We start from the raw sequence: 18,684 nt of genomic DNA, 5'->3' as shown, positions 1-18,684 counted from the left end.
TACCTGAGAACTAACAGAATTGGGAGAAAATGGCAGCATTCTCCTCTTTCACCTGTTCCAGGAGCAGGGGCAGCTTGATGCACTGATTTTAGGGTGTGTAGAGTACGGAGTAGGACGTATTTGAACCATCTCTTCCTTCCCTGTAACCTCACTGTATTTACTTACTCATTCCTTCATTGTTTTATTCAACAGTTATTTATTCAACACTTACTATGTGCCGGGTCCTGTTCTGGATGCTAAATATAACAGTGAATAAGATGGATAGGAACAAACATAAAACAAATAACTTCATAAATAATCACAAATTTTGATAAGTCTTGTGAAGCAGAAGCAAAGTGGAAGTGTACAACAAGAGGGCCTATTTAACCTGTAGGGTCAGGGAAGGACATTTTGAAGAAGTGGCGTCTAGACGAAACTTAAAGGATCTATGTGGATTGGCAGGGTGTGGGTTAGTGGTGGTAGGGAAACATCACAGTGAAGCAGCAGCTTGTGTGAAGGATATTTAACAGGAAGTAACTTCACACGTTTAAGGAATTAGAAGGGGATCGAAATGTTTAAAGCACAGTGAGTGGATTCTAATATATACATTGGGAATGTACTGAAGCTTTATAAGCAGAAATGATATGAACTGATTTACGCTGTTTTGAAAGATCACTGCCTACTCCGTGACAGTGGCTTGAAGGGAGGCATGGACCAGAGAGATGAGTGAGGAAACTACTGCAGATGTCCAAGGGAGGGATGATGGAGGTTTGGACAAAAGCTGAATAGAGACAGTGGAGCAGGACAGTGGGCAGATTTTGGTATAATCTGGAAGTCGAATTGACTGGATAAAGGAATTGAGGTAGAAGTGGTACATGTATGATATACAATTATTTGCCTTGGATAACTGACAAACGGTGAAACCATTGGACTGATCAAGAAGCAAAAGAGACATAACATATACAGAGGAGAAGGTAATACATTCAGTTGTGCACAGACTTTCAGTGCCTGTGCACACTCAGTGGTTCAGTAGGCGTTTGACACTAAGAAGAGTGGTTGGGGTTGAAGATAGAGTTTTATGGATTGCTTACACTTCGTTTCAGCTTACATAAAATATAGCATTATTTTTATATAGTTTTAATGATTTCTTCTGGTCTATTGCTCCCTGAAGCCTTAGGAACCAGGCTCCTGAGCGTCCCATTCTCAAATTGCACTTTGCACAGTGCCTTTCATGAAACACGTGTTCAGAAAGGGCTAAATGAGTGAAGTCAGAGCCTAAGGTCTGTGGGAGACATAGCAGGTATTAAAAGCACTATGTGTAGTTGTTATTTGAAAAAGCATGGAGAGATGGGTGGGCTTGAAAACAAAATATAGAACAGCATGATCCTTTTGAGGTGGTGACAAATATTATAGCAATTCTTCAAAAACTGTCAAAGGCTTCCTGGGTCTTTGGGACCGTGCGAATGACCTTGCAGGAAAAAGTAAAAGCCAGAGCCAGGGCCCAGGCTGCTTTTCCCTACTGTGGTCTCGTTCCTTTCACGCAGGTAGTCCCGTTATTCTGTTAGCCATCTGACAAGGTGCTTAAGCTTCATTTTAGCCAGTGTTTTAGAAACTTGGAGAATTTGTATCGTTCATATTTATTTAACTCACTGTCACATTATATAACTTGCTTATTCCTGATAATTCTTGAAACATCTGATAATGCCTTAACCATTATTTATTAGTTTTATCACAGTGTAATAGTGGATAATATTTATTATCTCCTTCATACACATTCCTCAAACATCCACTTAGTTTCTACCTTCTTGCCCTTGTAATTCAACATATCTATATTCATCTACTCTTATTCTGATCTCCTAATTTTATCCTCAGTCTTTTGTCATCTTTTTCCTTGGTCATTTGGCATTTGGGTTTGATTTAATCTAATTTTATCCTGGTAATTTAAATATCTGTTTTAATCTCACTGTAATAGCTTCCTAGAACTGCCTTAAAAATTACCATAAATGAAGGGGATTAAAACAACAGAAATTTACTCTTAAGTTGTGGAGGCCAGAAGTCTGAAATCAAAGTGTTGGCAGGGTTGGCTCCTACTGGAGGCTTTGAGGGGGAATCCATTACCATGCCTCTCTTCTAGTTTCTGGATGGCTGCTGGCAAATTTTGCTGTCCCTTGGCTTACAGACACACCATTCCAATTTCTGCCTTGTCTTCATATAACCTCCTCCTCTGTGTGTCATCTCCCTTTCTCTTCTTTTATAAAAACACTTATTTCATTTAGAGCTCATCATAATACAGGATGATTTCATCTTGAGGTCCTTAACTTACATCGGCAAAGACCCATTTTCCAAATAAGATCACATTCACAGGTTCTAGGCGGATATGTCTTTGGGGAGGTGAGGCACCATTCAACTCACTATAATCTCATCATACTAATTTTAAATTTTTCTCCAAATTTTTCCATCCTTATTTGTTTTTTATTAGAGCTATAAGAGGACTTTGCACTATTAGGACAGATGGGCAGTCAACGGATGGGGAGTTACAAGGGAAACATTACCTTAATACAATGAAGTGTTCTCAATGGCTTGTAACTTTCCTGCAGTGAAACACACTGTCTTCCTGAGAGAGAGCACTTCTAGCCAATGAAAGTTTCCCAAAAAGGTCTACATGACCGATTGTTTGAAACACTATATAAAATACTTGATATAGAATAAGAACCTAGTAATTCTGTCTGATATTCAATAACTTAATGATTAAAAGAACACTATATTTTTCAAACCCCTTTCACTTATATTAATGTCTCCAACTGAGTGTTGCATGAATCACCAGTCCTGTGAGAAGCCTCATGAAAGGTTTCGTTTGTTAAACAGATGTACCAGAAGTGCTGCTTGTATGATATAGGAAAGTGATGAGTTTCCCTAGTTTATTTCATCCTGCAGCACTGTCTCATAATGTGTAATGTTTGTATTATGAGCCATGAGAGTTAGTGTATGTGATGTACTTAGAACAATGTCTGGCACATGGGAAGTGCTCTGTGCATGCTTTTCTATGGGCTAAGGTGGTTCTAACATGTTGCTGTCATTTTTATACTCTTTTTCTCAGGATGTCTATCATGTCCACAGAACTTACTGTTCTTGGGCAACTAATCACCTACAGCCGAACATGTTCATTATTAGGTCATTCTGGGCTTCCTTTTTTTACTTACTTGCTTCAGGAACTTTAGTAGCTACTGTGAGGGATTTTTATCCTGAACCTGATGGCTTTAAGAATTAGTAGCCAGTACCCAGGGTCCCTTTAGAAATCGATAGCTTGCAGATCGAAATTCTACAGATTCAAGTAACCTCACTCAAAGCTGTCCTTTTTCATGTATCAAAACTCAAAAAGCAGTCCTTATGTTTTAATATGTCTCATTTTGTATACTGTTCTTTCTATAAACCCTATTTTCTAAATTAAAAACTGGTCTCAATGTGTGTAATGTTCCCTAATTGACTATAGTGTCCTCATGTGGCAGCCCCGATCCAAGGCTTTGGTTTTTCTAGTCTCCCTTCCCTGTAAAACAAACATAAATTGAGAGGAATTCCTTTTTTTCTTGCTAAAATTTGGATCCGTCTCCTAGCTTTGAGGAACAATGCTGAGAGCTCTTTTTTTCCTCATATATACCACTGATACGCAGCTTCCCCTACTGAATGCCAGATCTGCATAAGGGAGCCGGTCCGACTTGGCCAGGGTTTCCCTTCATTCACTGCTTTATGCATTCAACATTTTTGAGCATCTACTTGCACTGAACACTCTACTGCACATATCCCTTGGGTGTTACATACAGTTTAGCTTAACAGCTGAACAATAGACAGGAATGCAGGGGGACTCTGGTATTGAGGCACTTCAGACTTAACAGCAATGTCAACCCTGGTAGAGGCTTTTTTAGCAAGTATTTTTTTGTGACATTCCTGAGAGGTCATCCTCAGGCTTTACTTGACACTCAGGTGACTTTATGTCTATGGCCACACAAATCACCCAACTTATTTTATAAATTTATTTACTTATTTTTGGCTGTGTTGGGTCTTCATTGCTGTGCACGGGCTTTCTCCAGTTGCAGCGAGCTGGGGCCACTCTTCATTGCGGTGCAAGGGCTTCTCTTGCTGCAGAGCATGGGCTCTAGGCGTGTGGGCTTCAGTAGTTGTGGCTCACAGGCTCTAGAGCACAGGCTCAGTAGTTGTGGTGCACGAGCTTAGTTGCTCCACAGCATGTGGGCTCTTCCAGGACCAGGGCTCGAACCTGTGTCCCCTGCACTGGCAGGCAGATTCTTTTTTTTAAAAAAAATAAATTTATTTATTTTTGGCTATGCTGGATCCTCGTTGCTGTGTGCGGGCCTCTCATTGTTGTGGCATCTCCTGCTGCAGAGCACGGGCTCCAGGCACGCAGACCCCAGCAGTTGTGGCACGTGGGCTCAGTACCCGTGGCCCACGGGCTCCAGAGCTCAGGCCCAGCACGGGTGGTGCACGGGCCTAGTGGCTCCGCGGCATGTGGGATCCTCCCGGACCAGGGTCCGAACCCGTGTCCCCTGCATCGGCAGGCAGACCCCCAACCACTGCGCCACCAGGGAAGCCCCTGGCAGGCGGATTCTTAACCACTGTGCCACCAGGGAAGCCCCCCAATTTATTTTTTGAACAGAATTTTTTAAATGCTTATGTTGATCCAGAAACTTGACTTATTGGAGCTATTTACTATCATTAGCTCATCTCTTCAGAATTACTCGAAGTTAAATATACTACATACACACTCTACTGTGATTACCTTTCATCTGATGTCCTTTTTTCCCTTCCCCACTGTATTTCTTTCTTTTTCAATAAGCTACTCAGATTTATCCGTCCATTGTCATACACGTGGTTGCCAAATCTGTCACCATCCTGGCCACTCTGCTCTGAATACACTCAAATTTGTCAGAATTGAGCATAAACACTTCAAGATATCTGACTTGCTCGTTCAGATCTTTTCCTATTCAAAGCTCAGTCTTTCTATTCAAAGCTCCATCTTCCCCTGTTAATTTTCCCACTTTTTCTTTATTCTTCTTCCTCATAGGGCAGTTCTCCAAGAACTTCTCTCCTCATCTCATCTTTAGTTATTACATTCCCACCAATAACCCCACAGGTCCCCACATTCATTCATTCATTCAACAGACCTTTACTGAGAGCCTACTGCAGGGTTGGCACTGTTCAAATTGCTGGGGATACGCAGCAGTGGAAAAAAAAAGTCTCCGCCTTTGTGGAACTCACATGATAATGGGGAAGGCAAATAATAGACAAAAAATAAACTATATAGTATATTAGAAGTTGGTGAGTGCTCTGGAAAAGATAATCTAACAATGTAATGCTACTCAGGAGTGCTGGGGATGGTTTATGATTTTAACTGGGGTGGTCAGATGATGAGGAACAAAAGTAGAGATTCATTTTTCCTCCTTTTGGTAGCTTAATAGAGAGCCGGTTCAGCAGTTTTCAGTTCTCAACAGTAGAACAGGCTAACACTAGCCACTGGCTTCCGAAGCTCCCCTTTCTAACAAGGTCATTTGTATGACCAGTGTCTTAGTCTGTTTGGGCTGCTATAACAAAACACCATAGACCAAGTGTCTTCCAAACCACAGAAATTTATGGCTCACAGTTCTGGAGGCTGGGAAGTCCAAGGTCAAGGTGCTGGCAGATTTGGTATCTGGCAAGAGCCTGCTTTCTTGTTTATAGAAGGCACCCGTGTCCTCACATGGTGGAAAGGGGCGAGGAAGCTCTGCGGGATTGCCTTTTTAGGAGCGCTAATCCCATTCATGCAGGCTTCATTCTCATGACCTAAGCACATCCCAAAAGCCAAACTTCCTAATACCATGGCATGAGGCATTACGTTTCAACATAGGAATTTTGGGGTCTGGAGGGGGACACAAATATCCGGTCCATAGCAAACAGGGAGTTTCTGCTATCATAAACTCACATAAATACCCCATCCATCTGAAGAGCAGGCTACTGGAACTTTGACCATGGCGTGTACAGACCATCCATGCCCAACCTAAGCAGTAGGACAGTGGGAATTTAGGGGATTGAGTACCCTCTACCTACTTCTTTGCTTGTATATCACTCCCTCCCCCCATAAACCCTTCTTTCTCTCTGCACCACATGGCACAAGTGGTATGCGTCCGTGACTCTCTTATGGGGCATCAGGGTAGGCCTCGTTGTGAAGGTAACACTTGAGTAAAGATTCAAGGAAGTGCGAGCAGAACAGCCAGTGCAAAGTAAGGAGCGTGTATGACATGTGCAATGTGGCCAGAGCAGCAGAGATGGAATCAGAGGGGCAAGGGAGGCCAGTCTCTGTGAGGCTTCACAGGACTTTAGCTTTTGTTCCGGAAGACATGGGAAGCCATTGGAAGGATTTAAACAAAGGAGAGACATGGTCTGACTTTAATAGGATTGTTCTAGAGTCTGTGTAAAAACAGGAAGACCAGTTAGGAGGCTCATGCAGCAATCCAGGTGAGAGATGGTAGCAGCACCTTTATACTATGTAACCGAACAGGACATGCAGACACATCAGACGTAAGACAGAAGCAAGAGAAGACCCAAGGCTGTGACTGTAAGGCTTTTGGCCTGAGCAACCGGAAGACTGGAGATTTTTGTAGGGAAAGGCTCAAATGGAGCCTAAAGTCTAGTCATAGCACTCTCTATCCAAGATGAGTAATTTCCATATCTCTGTATCATCTCTGTGTCTGTCTCTTTACTAATTTGTAAGCTCCTTTAGAGTCGATGCTCTGTCTTATCTGTTTAATCTCCAATAGCACCTTAGCACAGTCCTTGGCACATCAGTAGTTATTTAATAGATGTCTGCCAATTATCATTAAAGAGTAAGGATTTAGGATCAGGTTCACATTTTGATGAACTAGATGCCTATAAATAATCCAAAATCCCTCGAAATGTCAAATGATCTAATTTTCCATAACAATAAGGTCTTATACTCATATTTTTGCTTGTTAATGGCTTTATGTATTTAGACTGTGCAGTACTGAATATAAAGTAGCTGTTTCTTTTCACAATAATTCTAAGTTTTCCTTGTCATATCTTTGAATTTTAGGTTAAAAGAGATTTGTCCATTTACCGGATGTCAGCATTCAATTAAATGAAACCAATCTGAATCATTCCTACTTTTTCAGTGACAATATATAAAATATACTATAAATACTATACATTTGAGGGAGATGGGGAGCACATATTTGATACTATGTCTATGAATGTTTCTGGGAGTCTAAGAAGAAGACATGGCTACGTTCTAAAATAAAACCAGGTTAAGGGTCACAAATTTAAATGAAACATTCATTAAATTCTCAGCATGTTCTCTGCTGTTAGGCCATCTGTATACAATCTTGGTAAAAGGAACCTCCTGGATTCCTCAAAGTGTCCCACGTAGGAACACAGTCCTTCAGGAAAATCTCTAGGCCACTGCTGGGCCCCAAACTCACAGGGATAGCTGTATTGAGGATGGTATCATTGGTACAACTGCCTGATAGTTTTACTTTTTTTTTTAACATAAATGAGTGTAAACACATGTGGTTGTTACATCTTGAGGCTGAGCATTAGGTAATGTCTATCCCAGAGAATAATTAGCAAATGCTTAGTATCGTGTTCACTTATACATATAATGGATAATTAAATGGTAGTTCAAAAATACTTTGATTTGGTCACCAGTACCTTAAAGACTAGTGTTGATTGAGCTTGGTCTCTGCTGTGTACCAATTTCAAATGTTATTGAAACTTGAGTGGATTTTCATTTGCTTGTGAACATGAATAGCCTAATCAAAGCAGAGCACAATACTTTAAAGCAATGCTTAGTTAACCTTAACAAAAGTATAGGTATCAGATACCAATTCACTAGTGCTTTATTATTCTGTGAACATTGTGTTCCTCTTTTAATTGACATGCTTCTGTGGCTCTGTCCTCTCAGTCAAGTCTCAGAACTGGATAATATTCACTTATGATGTGCCAGTCAGTTTATTATGGCTATGCTAATGGCTTCTGTTTCAATTAGAGAATTTTAGTACTTCAAGTTTCATTTAACTTGGAAAAGTTAATATTTGACTTAATATTTGAGTTAATATTTTAATAACTCCTAACGAGACCTTTTAAGTCACTAAACTATGAGCCACCACTTATTTGCTAATGTTCCATGAACATTAGCCCATTTGAGTGCCAGGTATCATGTGAAAATAACCAGAGACCCCCACCTAAGTGTGATGGTCTCTCTGAGCAAGGTTCTCCTTCGTCTGTGCTAATAAGGAATTGAAAGTATTTGAGGAAGGACGAAAGTTAGGTCCTTAAATAAAGCATGCAGTTTGCAAATGATTACTTCAATGAAAAAGGTCTCAACGTAGATTTACTATTATCTCAGTGGATACAGATATGAATAAAAGTTCTTTCTCTCAAGAAGCTTCCCAGAATAATGTAATGTACTAGCAGCAGGCTTCCTATAATATTAGGTGGTGACGTGAATATTAGGCCAGGAAGTGAAAGGGATAGGAAATAATAATCCCTCAACGTTCCCATCTGAACGTCACTGTTACTCAGCTGTTTCTATTCCATTCCAGGATCTGCACGTACCAATAATTCTTATATTAGCGTCATCCTGGCATAGTCGGAGGAGTATGATGAAGAAAACACGTATCTGTACGTGTGTGTAGAAATAGGTGGATGTATTCTCAGTATGGACAGAAATATGTTTTGCAGGTTAAACCATTCTGCAAAATATTTTTATCAAATACCTTATTCTGACACTGCTTACATCTAGATTTAAATCCATACTTTCCTAGGGAAACACATTATTTTATGCTCGTCTACATAGGTGCCAGACATTCAAATGCTGTTTTGCCAGAGAATTAAGGACCCAAACACGTTGAAAATTTATGTATAGAAAGAGCGACAACAATAAGTCACGCTACGGTATGTAGAAAAGTAGAAAGCATCTTACCAAGCCTTAAAGTGTTTGGCTGAGAGCTACATACTGGGTGACAGGAGCAAAAGGTTAATCAGTTTCTCCTGAGAAGGTTCCTCAGGTGTACAGTATGGTTAATGCCATGAGACATTCAGAAAAATTATAGTTATTGTAGGAATATCATTGATAGATTATGGCTCTCAGGGAGCCTGGGGAATAAAACCTGAACATATTTCACGTTCTTCCCTTTATGTTGTGCTGGCTTTTGCTGGAAGTCTTTGAGCAGTTAAGTGAGCAAAAGATGAGCTCAGCAAACAGGAGGAGGAGAAATAAGGAGCTTGCAGAATTAAATAGCCTGCCGAGATCCTCATCCATTTAGCAGCTTCAGTTGCTTAGCCCTGGGCCTGATCCCGTGGGGATGCAGAAGCAGCGTAAGAGCCAGTCCCTACTCTCCAGAATCAACGATTCATTGAGATAGAACACAGGAGCACATGCAGTAATTGAACAGCAGGGCCGGGGAGCGCCATGATGTAAGTGCCTAACAGATGGCTGCAGAGGACAGAAAAGGGGACGAGTGTTATCTGCATTGGTCAGGGAAGGGCCTGAGCTGAGCTTCGGAGACAAGGAGGTTAAGGTTCGCAGAAGCAAGGTGAAGGAACAGCATCCCAGAATGAGGGTGGGAATGGTGTTTGGGGGGTGGGGGGCAGTTAGGAAGCTGGGATGAAAAGAATTTGTGTGGGTAAATGATGGAAGACTTGGTGAGAAAGGCAGGATATAGCCAGACTACGAATTGCTATGGAATTGAAGTCAAGAGTTAGGATTTTATAATTTAGGAAAAGGGATGATGAGTCTGTTTATGGTGAGTAGCTGAGAGGAGGCATTTAGAATAGAATGGAAAGAAAGCTGAGAGTAAGAAGACCAATTAGGAGGCAGTTGTCTTAGTTTAGAAATGGCGTAAGTCCCTGAGTTGGGATGGTGGAGCTGAGAATTTAGTGAAGGAACAACTTGATATCTCAGAGGAAGAGGAGAGTGGACAGAAAGAGCTAAAGAGGTATACTGACCTTGCAAAGATGGTTTGCAAAGAGAACGTGGGAGTAGTTGGAAAAATAACACAATTGTGGGAGGTTGAGCTAGGTTACAGGGAGGAAGATGATGAGTTTAGTTTCAGACAAGTTAAATCAGAGATCATGACTGTACCTCAGGGCAGGGTGATGAAAATGTGTGAAATCACAGACTGGAATTCAGGGGAGGAGCCCCAAGGCATATCCAAGAATCTGTTCCATTCATTGGGGAAAAAATTAGAGTGAAGCCAGCAGAGGAGCGGAGGCCTAACCACGGTGGGAAGAGCTACCATTTAGTAAAGATGATAATGTTTAGATAAGATTTAAGATGGTTCAAATTATAGGTATTTGACATGAATGCAAATGTTTGCAGGGCTTTTAGGGTTAGGAGAGGGGGTAGCACAGCGATGTTATGTATTTGGAACAGATTCAAGTCCTCTGGTGAGGCATTATCCATATTCAGGAATGTTAGATATTTTAAGATGAGAGAAAGGTAGATACATTAGATTAGATAACCTATTTTTGAGATTTAAATAGCATTTAATAGTGTTTTCACTGATTTCTTATTTCTTCCTTCTAGAGTTAACTTATCTTTTGTTATATTTCAGACTCTTGAATTACCTTCATTAGAAATGTTGGGGAAATACTGTCTGCTCTTATTACTCCATGGATAAATAGTCCCAGAGATGGAATCGGGGATGGACACTTAAGAAAGCAGTTTGGGGAGAAAATGCCCCTCATTACAAAGAAGTAATGGAGAGAATGAGGAGTTCTCATTTAAGTTCTCGCAAACGTGGGGTAGGAATCTTGGCACTAGATTTTCTGCCGAAAGTAGCGTTAGGGTGCCTTTTCCTCCTTAAATTAAAGATGACATCCTCTCCTCTCTCTAACAGTGGGTATAATATGGTCTCGAGGAACACAAAACAAACCAGTTACACTGCATGGCAATAAGTGAATTGTGCAGATTGTAAAATTAGCTGTAATAGCATGTACTGCTGCATTTTAAAATAAAAAAGTGTAACTTGGAACATGCAATGGATTAGAAAAGAACCTTGATTATTAACAAGGATATACTTCAGGGCAGGTTAAAAGTAAGTATGCGAAGCCATTTATGAGAAAAGTGTCATTGAATGCACCAATGTATATATGAACCAAAGAACATCTGAACCCTTCCTTCCAATTCCTTTCCCCAGTTTATTTGGTTGGAATCTAAGTATCCCGTTGATGAGCTACTGATGTTCTTAGTATCTCTAGGGCCCCTTCTTGACAGGATTATCTCTGCCATAAACTTTTCAGTAACCCAGTTTCCTTGAAGCTCATCCTTAAGGTGAGGGCAGCCTTCTCAAGAATCAGAATGGTAGCTTTCACATTCCAGACAGCAAGCAGCATAGAATAAAGAATCAAACAGAAGGGTGAAGGTGTGTGCCAGTTGCCTTCCCAGGAAAGGTACCAGAAGTTGCCTTATGATACTTCTGTATATATCCCAGTAGCAAGAACTTAGTATCCCTTCTGGGCAAACATAGCCCAACGAAATAAACTATTACATGGATTAAGGGAGGGATAAATATTGGGAGAAAGTTTACAACCACACCTTCCTTCTCCATTGCAATGGCACCATGGTATCAGCAGGGAGAGTTTTAAAACTGCCTAAGGTTGTACCTGAAGCAGAGGGGTAGATGCAGAGCAGGGTAGCAGTGAAGAGCCTCGGCTCTGGAGTCACATTGCCTAGGTTTGAATCTAGGTTGTTCTCAAATCTGAAGAAGAAATAGCATGGGTACCTTCCCCTGTGAGTTGTGATAATTAAATGAATATAAAACATTGAGCATGGCATCTAACACTTCCAAACCATTTGATCATTTTAGCTCTGATTATTAAAACGTTGAGACGTTTTTGAGCATCCAAATGCATAGAAACTTTCTTTACATTCCTACAAGTTGGGGATAGATTTACTTTCTTTTCCAGATATATTTCAAAGGGGTTTACATTTTATTTTTGGAAGTAACCTAGCATGTGCATGCTTGTTTGGAGGGTGAGTGTGGATCCTAACAAACTGTCTGAGTGATTTTCTTGAATTTTCAATGGGCTCTGCATGTTTCATTGACACCACCCTATAGGCTCTTACTTCTTGTATCAGTTTTGATGTGAAGCATATTTTACGTTAAGAATTTACAGGATCCCCCTCTCCACTGATGTGACAAAGTGGGAATTGTGCACCACATCAAGAGGAGAAGGCCGTCCTTGGATAGAGTGGGTATGCTCTGTTCACCTATAAAGGGATAGATCGCTCTGAACTGCAGAACTAATGTCAGTCGAAATGTAATAATCTGGCTTGTTCTTCATTTAGAAATGGTGATAGGAGACAAGTGCGTGAAAGCAAAGCTTGATATTTCAACTTTGATATGACAGTTTTCTTAAGGTTATAGACAACGAAATAGCTGTGTCGAAATATGTTTTGCCAACACCTAAATGGTCTTTGCTTCTCTCTTTTTCTTTCCTTCTCTAAGCCCCTTCTTTGTTCTGTGGGTTTTCTTTTGTAACTCCTCCAGACTACAGCTTTGTTCCCCCTTCTTCCACTCCTTTCTGGTCAGGTACTGCTTTACTGCTTTTATATGTCTTTTCAACTTGCTTTTGTTTGCAAATAAAATATTTTGACTTCTGTGTATGGCTTCTCATGTAGATACATCTCCTCACAAACAGCCCCTCGAGTCACATTCCCACCATGCACTTTCCTTTTCTGTCATCAAGTCATCATTTGTCTTGACATACCACTCCTCTGGTTTTGTGTGTGTGCTCATGTTATGTATTTCAGCAAGACATTTTCTCTTTCATCAGCTGGAAAGAGTTGAGAGCTGAAAGTATAAAGGGGGAATGAAGCACTCCATAAAACTAGTTTTCCTGAGGATCAGAAATTTTAGTTGAGAAAAGCCAGTGTTCATGTATTTCCATTAAGAAAATAAATAGGACCAAAATCCCAACTTTATCTCCAAATATAAGAGTACAATTCGGTCCAAATTGCTTTAAAGGATGACTGTGCCCATCGGTTTGTGCAGGGCATTCTGGTCTTGATTCCTGTCATTAGCCAGAGAACGTAAGGGCTGTTTATGTGACACATAGGGGAGTACATGATGGCTGGATAAAGTATGTTTTCTTACAGATTTTTAAAAATTAACCTCTAAGTCCCAATGGAATAATTGAGTACCAGAAGGCCCTTACAAGTCATCTAGTATAGACCTTTCATTTTATAGGTGAAGAGAATGTGACCCAGAAGGGTTTAGAGACCCGTACAAGGTCACACAGTTAAGTTGAGGATGGGTTTTTCCATCACTGGGATGTTTTTATGTGCACGGCTCTAAGAGTAGTGCCCCAGTAATGGGATGGTTTTCAGTAAGAAAACTCTTAAAGTGGTTTGTGTCTGAACAGTAAAATAAGATGACCTATTTTTGCTCCTTTACAGTTCTGAAATCTACAGCATTGCTATTCGTTTATCTTATGACGGACACCTGGAGACTAAAAAAAATTTCTGTCATTGCAGAGCCCTGAAAAATAGGCCAGAGATCCCGGTCTCCAAGTGGGCAGGCTCTTCCAGGGTAACAGGTCATAACTGCAGCTGCCTAGGCACTGGGAACTGTTAAAAATATGGATGTGTGGCATTTCCCATGTTTTTTTTTCTTATACTTCAGTTTCTCTACCGTTTAAGGTTTATAAAGTCCCACCAATCTCAAGTGAGTGATTCTCAGAATCACTGAACATATAATTGAAAACACTTTATAACCCCAAGGAACAACAGGTAGAGATGTTAATATAAAATGTGTCATGAAACTCTAGAGGCAAACAAATGTACAGCTTGAACAGAATTTTCCTTTCAGGACAGGCAGGTGAGGGCAGGGAGGAAGTTAGCTCTGCTCCTACCATTTAAAAAAAAACAAAAAAAACTGAATATAAGAGGCAGATGCCCTGAATCTTCTTTTTGATTAAGTATTTCAGTAAAGGTTTTCTATAAGGCAGTATTTGTTTGAAACAAGATAAATGGATGGTGTTTATCTGTTTATTCTGTGAAACATGATTTAAGCTTCTTCACGAGTACAATTATATATAAAAGAGTAACTGTCCCTAAATAGTTTTAACTGAAAACAAAGGCTGTTCGTGGGGAGGGGGGAGGATAGAAGTGATGACATGGATTCAACAAGAGACTTTCAGAGCAAAAAAAGTTGGTTGCTTTGAGTCTTAAGTTGAAAAGTTTACAAGATAAAAATGTGAAGCTTTTACCATAGAGGTTCAAGTTAAAAATGGATTACTATGCCATCAATAGGAAATTTATGCTGGTTATTTGAGATTCTATCTCCTTAGGTAGTAACTTAGATATTAGCCTTTGTTTTTTTTAAACTACAAAAACTAGTCCCCGTTTTGAAGTTCCCATGAAGAATATGAAAACAGAACAAGTTTTTTAAACTTTGTGAAATGAACTTGACTACACCTGATTGAATTGAAACAGCAGTTCTGCTGCTTTCAAGCCCCTCTGCCATCATCACTAGTCTGTGACAAAATCACGGCCGCGCATTTTGACAGCATCTATAACATCCATCTGATTAGGTGCTTATGGTTGGTAAACTGCACATCAATTCTGACGCCCCATCATTTCTTTACAGTGTTAAGTCCAAAGGTGCTGGGCATTGCCATCGCTCGGTATGACTTCTGTGCAAGAGATATGCGAGAATTGTCCTTGTTGAAAGGAGACGTGGTGAAGATTTACACGAAGATGAGTGCGAATGGCTGGTGGAGAGGAGAAGTAAATGGCAGGGTGAGCTGTCCCTCTCAGTGTGCTCGTCACATGAATGAAGGGGGCTGGGCAGCCGCTGGCGCCCATTGTGGTGGGGGGAACCCTACACCGTGTGGCCGGCTTCACCCCCCAGAGCCCTGGCTCCACACGGTGGTGCTCCTTCCTGAAAATAGGCACTCAAGAAAAACGTGTTGAGTGAATATGATAGCGGCATCAATAAAGTTTTCTTGGGCAAGTTTGATGGCTTCCTGTTGGGAAAAGGGTTGAGCACATCAGTTCTTTTGAGTCTCTAAGCCTCTTTTTAAGTCTAGAGTATAAACTTTATGTGGAATACAAAATTTCTATAAGAGCTGATGATCTAAATTGGAAAGAGTGGGGCATAGGACCTCTGTCTTTATATCTTGTTCTACAGCAGAAGTAGGAAGCATTAACTAGTAGAGCCCCTTAATTTACATATTTGTGTGCTAGCAGATTAGAACACTGTTTAAGGGTATTGTATTCCACCCTTTCTGTCACTCACTCTATTGGGCTTTTAGGAGCAGTTTAAACCGATCCTCTTCACCTGCGGTGGACATAAAAGGCCAGATTAATTCGGGGTGTTATGAAAATGAAATGCTCTGTAGAGTCCTTTGAAGTGCCAGATGCAGAGTCACATTGCTGTGTTGGTTGCTTTTCCTTTTTAGGTGGGCTGGTTTCCATCCACGTATGTGGAAGAAGATGAATAAATTCCAATCCAGCGTTGCGCCCCGCACCAGGAATTTCAGAGAAGGGATAAATAGAAGCCTGCACAGCATTAGGAACTCACTGAAGTGTTTAAAAAGCTGCCTTTCTGGCTATTCAACATCCTCCCTCTTTTTCCCCTCCTAAGTCTTAATGCTGGGGTTTCTAAAGATGCTGGTACTGCCAGATTAATGGCTCGCCTAGAGCTGTGCAAGAAACAGCCTGCCCGCCTGTCATCGTCAGGGACCAGGGCAAAGCCAAAAGCTTTTCTTCCTCCTGCAAACACATTGGTTCATGTTTCTTTTTCCTTCGTCCAGTCAGACGCCATGAATGCCAGCCAGCCATTAGTAAATGCTTAACACGTAGTTACTTTCTTCTCACGTGCCATTCACCAGAATTTTTGATGGTACAGAGAAGCAGAAGTTTAATTTTACCTTTCGCAGCATGAAGAAAAATGGGAGTTCTGCCACTGGGGCAGCTTATTGGAAAGATCCAGCATTGCTTGTCTTAAATTGCTTCACAAGGTGACTCATTGCCTGGCAAACACTTTTACCCCCCGATGTTACTCATGTTAAAATATAAGAGACAAATGCTCAGGTTTGCTTCATAAGTGATATTATATGGGAGGGGGGGCCCATTATTCATTTGGTGTCCTGATGAGATTTGCAAACTTTTTCATAAAAAGAAGACATACAGAAGAGTACATAAAAGAGTATCTTCATATTAAATCTTCACAACCTTCATGATTTCATAGGGTTATTTTAGAAATGTAGTACTTCACTAATGAGATAATCTTGGTTGGGTGTGTTTTAGGTAGTCACAAATAACCTGAATTAAGGTGGCATTGTTTACAGAAACAGACCAAGGGCTATGATTTATAGTAAGTCATTTTAGAGAAGCAACATCTATTAACATGCCTTTTTCTCCCCTGACACCTCCCCCCCAGCCCCCTCCCCCCCCCCGCAGAAAAAAGACCTGCGATATATTGCTGATTCCCACATTTTCCTGGAGGATTTACAGTAGCACAAACAACCTTGTCGAGGATTTTTGAAGGAAAGCACAGCAAGGTCCTTTATGCATTTCAGGGACAGAAGGAGGGTCACTAGACTTTTCTGGTCTTATTCACTGGGGGATCCCAGCTCTCACTGAGGCTCTTCCCATCTGAGGCCATTTCTGGGTGTGTATTAACCAGTGGGAAGATCAGTCTGCAGTGCACTTATTTGACCAAGTCTTCACCCTTTACGTGAGGAGTCTAAGTACATTTTTCCTGGGATGTACAGAGTGCCCAGTCAAGACAGTCAAGTTAAGACACTAACTTGGCCCTTTCCTGATGAAATATTTTCTCCATAGCGGAAGTCATGTTCTGACAAGACTCGGAGAGTGTTTGCAGAAAACATTAAAAGCATTAACTTAATAGAGCCAAAGTAGGAACACTTAGTTCTGAAATTTTGGACCATCTCTAAAATGAGGTGGGCGTGGCTGGCCTTCTCCCCAACCCACCTGAGGGCCAGAACTTGATGTTCATTGGACACGTCTCCCTTTAGAGACCCTCGTGGGCTAGGACTTCTGAAATAGAATAGATTCAGGACCTTTACCTCAGAATTATGTAAACTGTGATTGTGTTTTAGAAAAATTATTTGCAAAAATCAGTTAAGTTTTTGTATATGTGTAAATGATCATGAAATTGAGTTTTATAAGATGTTCTGTACAGTAAAGTTATACCCTCAAGGTGTATCTTGGAGTGGGTTCTTTCCCATAAAGTCTTATCTGCAACACTGTGTCTGGGGAATGTTTTGTCTGTTACTGTCTGCCAAATGTTATGGAGAGGGCAGCTTCATAAACACTCCTGTGTACACTATTGTAACTTGTGCTGTTTCTTTTATTGTTGTTTTAGCCGATAGACTCCCTCTCTTTCTTGTTGCATTTCATGGACCTGGGGGTTTCCCAGCAGAGGATATTAGAGTCCCTTTTCATGACGTTGCCAATTACATCTTTGTCTATGTTTAATACTTCATATTGGAAACTTTAATGCTGCGAATCTGTGTAGATTTCTAATACCAAAGACAGAAGTAAATGTTTTTCCATACTTTGTCTTGCCTATATGCAGCCCTGTGTAATATGGTGAATTAGCGTGGTATTTCACTTTGTAATATTTTGTAAATATGTCAATATAATAAATAGTTACTACTTGCATTATATCGAGAGTTGAAGTCTTTCCATAGAACAATTCCATACATAATTCAACATGTACCAACCTCATCAGAAACACGGGACTAGAAGCCCTAACTTTGATCTGGTTTAGCTCAGGCTTGCTGCCTGAACAGTTATGAACAGTGGCCTGTAAGACATACTCAGTAGTTGCAAATAATATATTGTTGACATGCTTCCCATGTGCCTCGCACTGTTCTAAATGCTTTATGTGCTCTAACTTGCAGTAACCCCAGGAGGTATAATCCCATATTATCTCCACTTTTCAGATGAAGAAACAGGCATTTCAAAAGGCTATAGCTTGACTCAGCTCTCAGAGCTGACAAGCGTCAGAGATGATGGAGTTCCAGGTTGGACAGTCTGGCTCCAGAGCCTGTACCATGACACTTAGATTAGGGTCAAGAGGGAGATTAGGGATGTTTCTAAGACTGCACAGCTGAGAAGCTGTGATACAAGATATCGTAACGATAGAAGATGAACACAGAATTCAGAAATGTTCTCCTATTCCTGCCTCTTAAAAGAAAGCCCCAAACAGATATTGCCTAGAGAGAGAGGTGTCGGAGGAGATTGAGCTTTTTTTCTATTTTGATTCAACTTTTCCACAGAAAATGATGAACTGCTAAACCAGAGAGACACAGAGGCAAGTCTCCCTTGGCAGAGCAGGCCTGCGGGTTGTCCACAGTGGTGGAGACCGGCTAGCTCAGGAGAGGGTGGAAGCCCGTTCCTTCTAAGGAAAAGTCAGTTCCACGGTAGTAGCTTCTGGTTGATGTCACCAGTGCCACTATGCTCAGAAATATAAGATCTCCCCTATTTCATTATAGTACAGTGGGTTATCCCAACCCTTACTCCCTTTACTTGAAGGGCTGATTCCTTTGGAATTCTCTTTGACATGTTAACATTTATGTGACTTTAGACCTTGTATCTTATTATCACCACTCTCACCACCACTGCCAATCATGATAAGAACTCCCTCGATTTATTAGTTAACATGG

At 40.8% G+C, this 18,684-nt stretch overlaps 1 protein-coding gene across 1 annotated transcript in view; it reads left to right on the top strand.

Annotated features, from left to right (window-relative positions):
* Nucleotides 1–17,680, top strand: part of VAV3 (vav guanine nucleotide exchange factor 3) — a 406,520-nt gene extending 388,840 nt beyond the window's left edge. The window contains exons 26-27 of the mRNA XM_032621142.1: nt 14,634–14,785; nt 15,448–17,680. Coding sequence (XP_032477033.1) covers nt 14,634–14,785; nt 15,448–15,489 — 194 coding nt within the window. The 3' untranslated portion in view covers nt 15,490–17,680. The remainder of the gene's footprint in view (nt 1–14,633; nt 14,786–15,447) is intronic.
* The last annotated feature ends 1,004 nt before the right edge of the window (nt 17,681–18,684 follow it).

The sequence above is a fragment of the Phocoena sinus genome, chromosome 1 (assembly GCF_008692025.1).
Source record: "Phocoena sinus isolate mPhoSin1 chromosome 1, mPhoSin1.pri, whole genome shotgun sequence".
NCBI classification, from domain to species: domain Eukaryota; kingdom Metazoa; phylum Chordata; class Mammalia; order Artiodactyla; family Phocoenidae; genus Phocoena; species Phocoena sinus.
The sequence above is the reverse complement of the archived record's forward strand: the minus strand, read 5'-3'. Positions and strand labels throughout refer to the sequence as shown.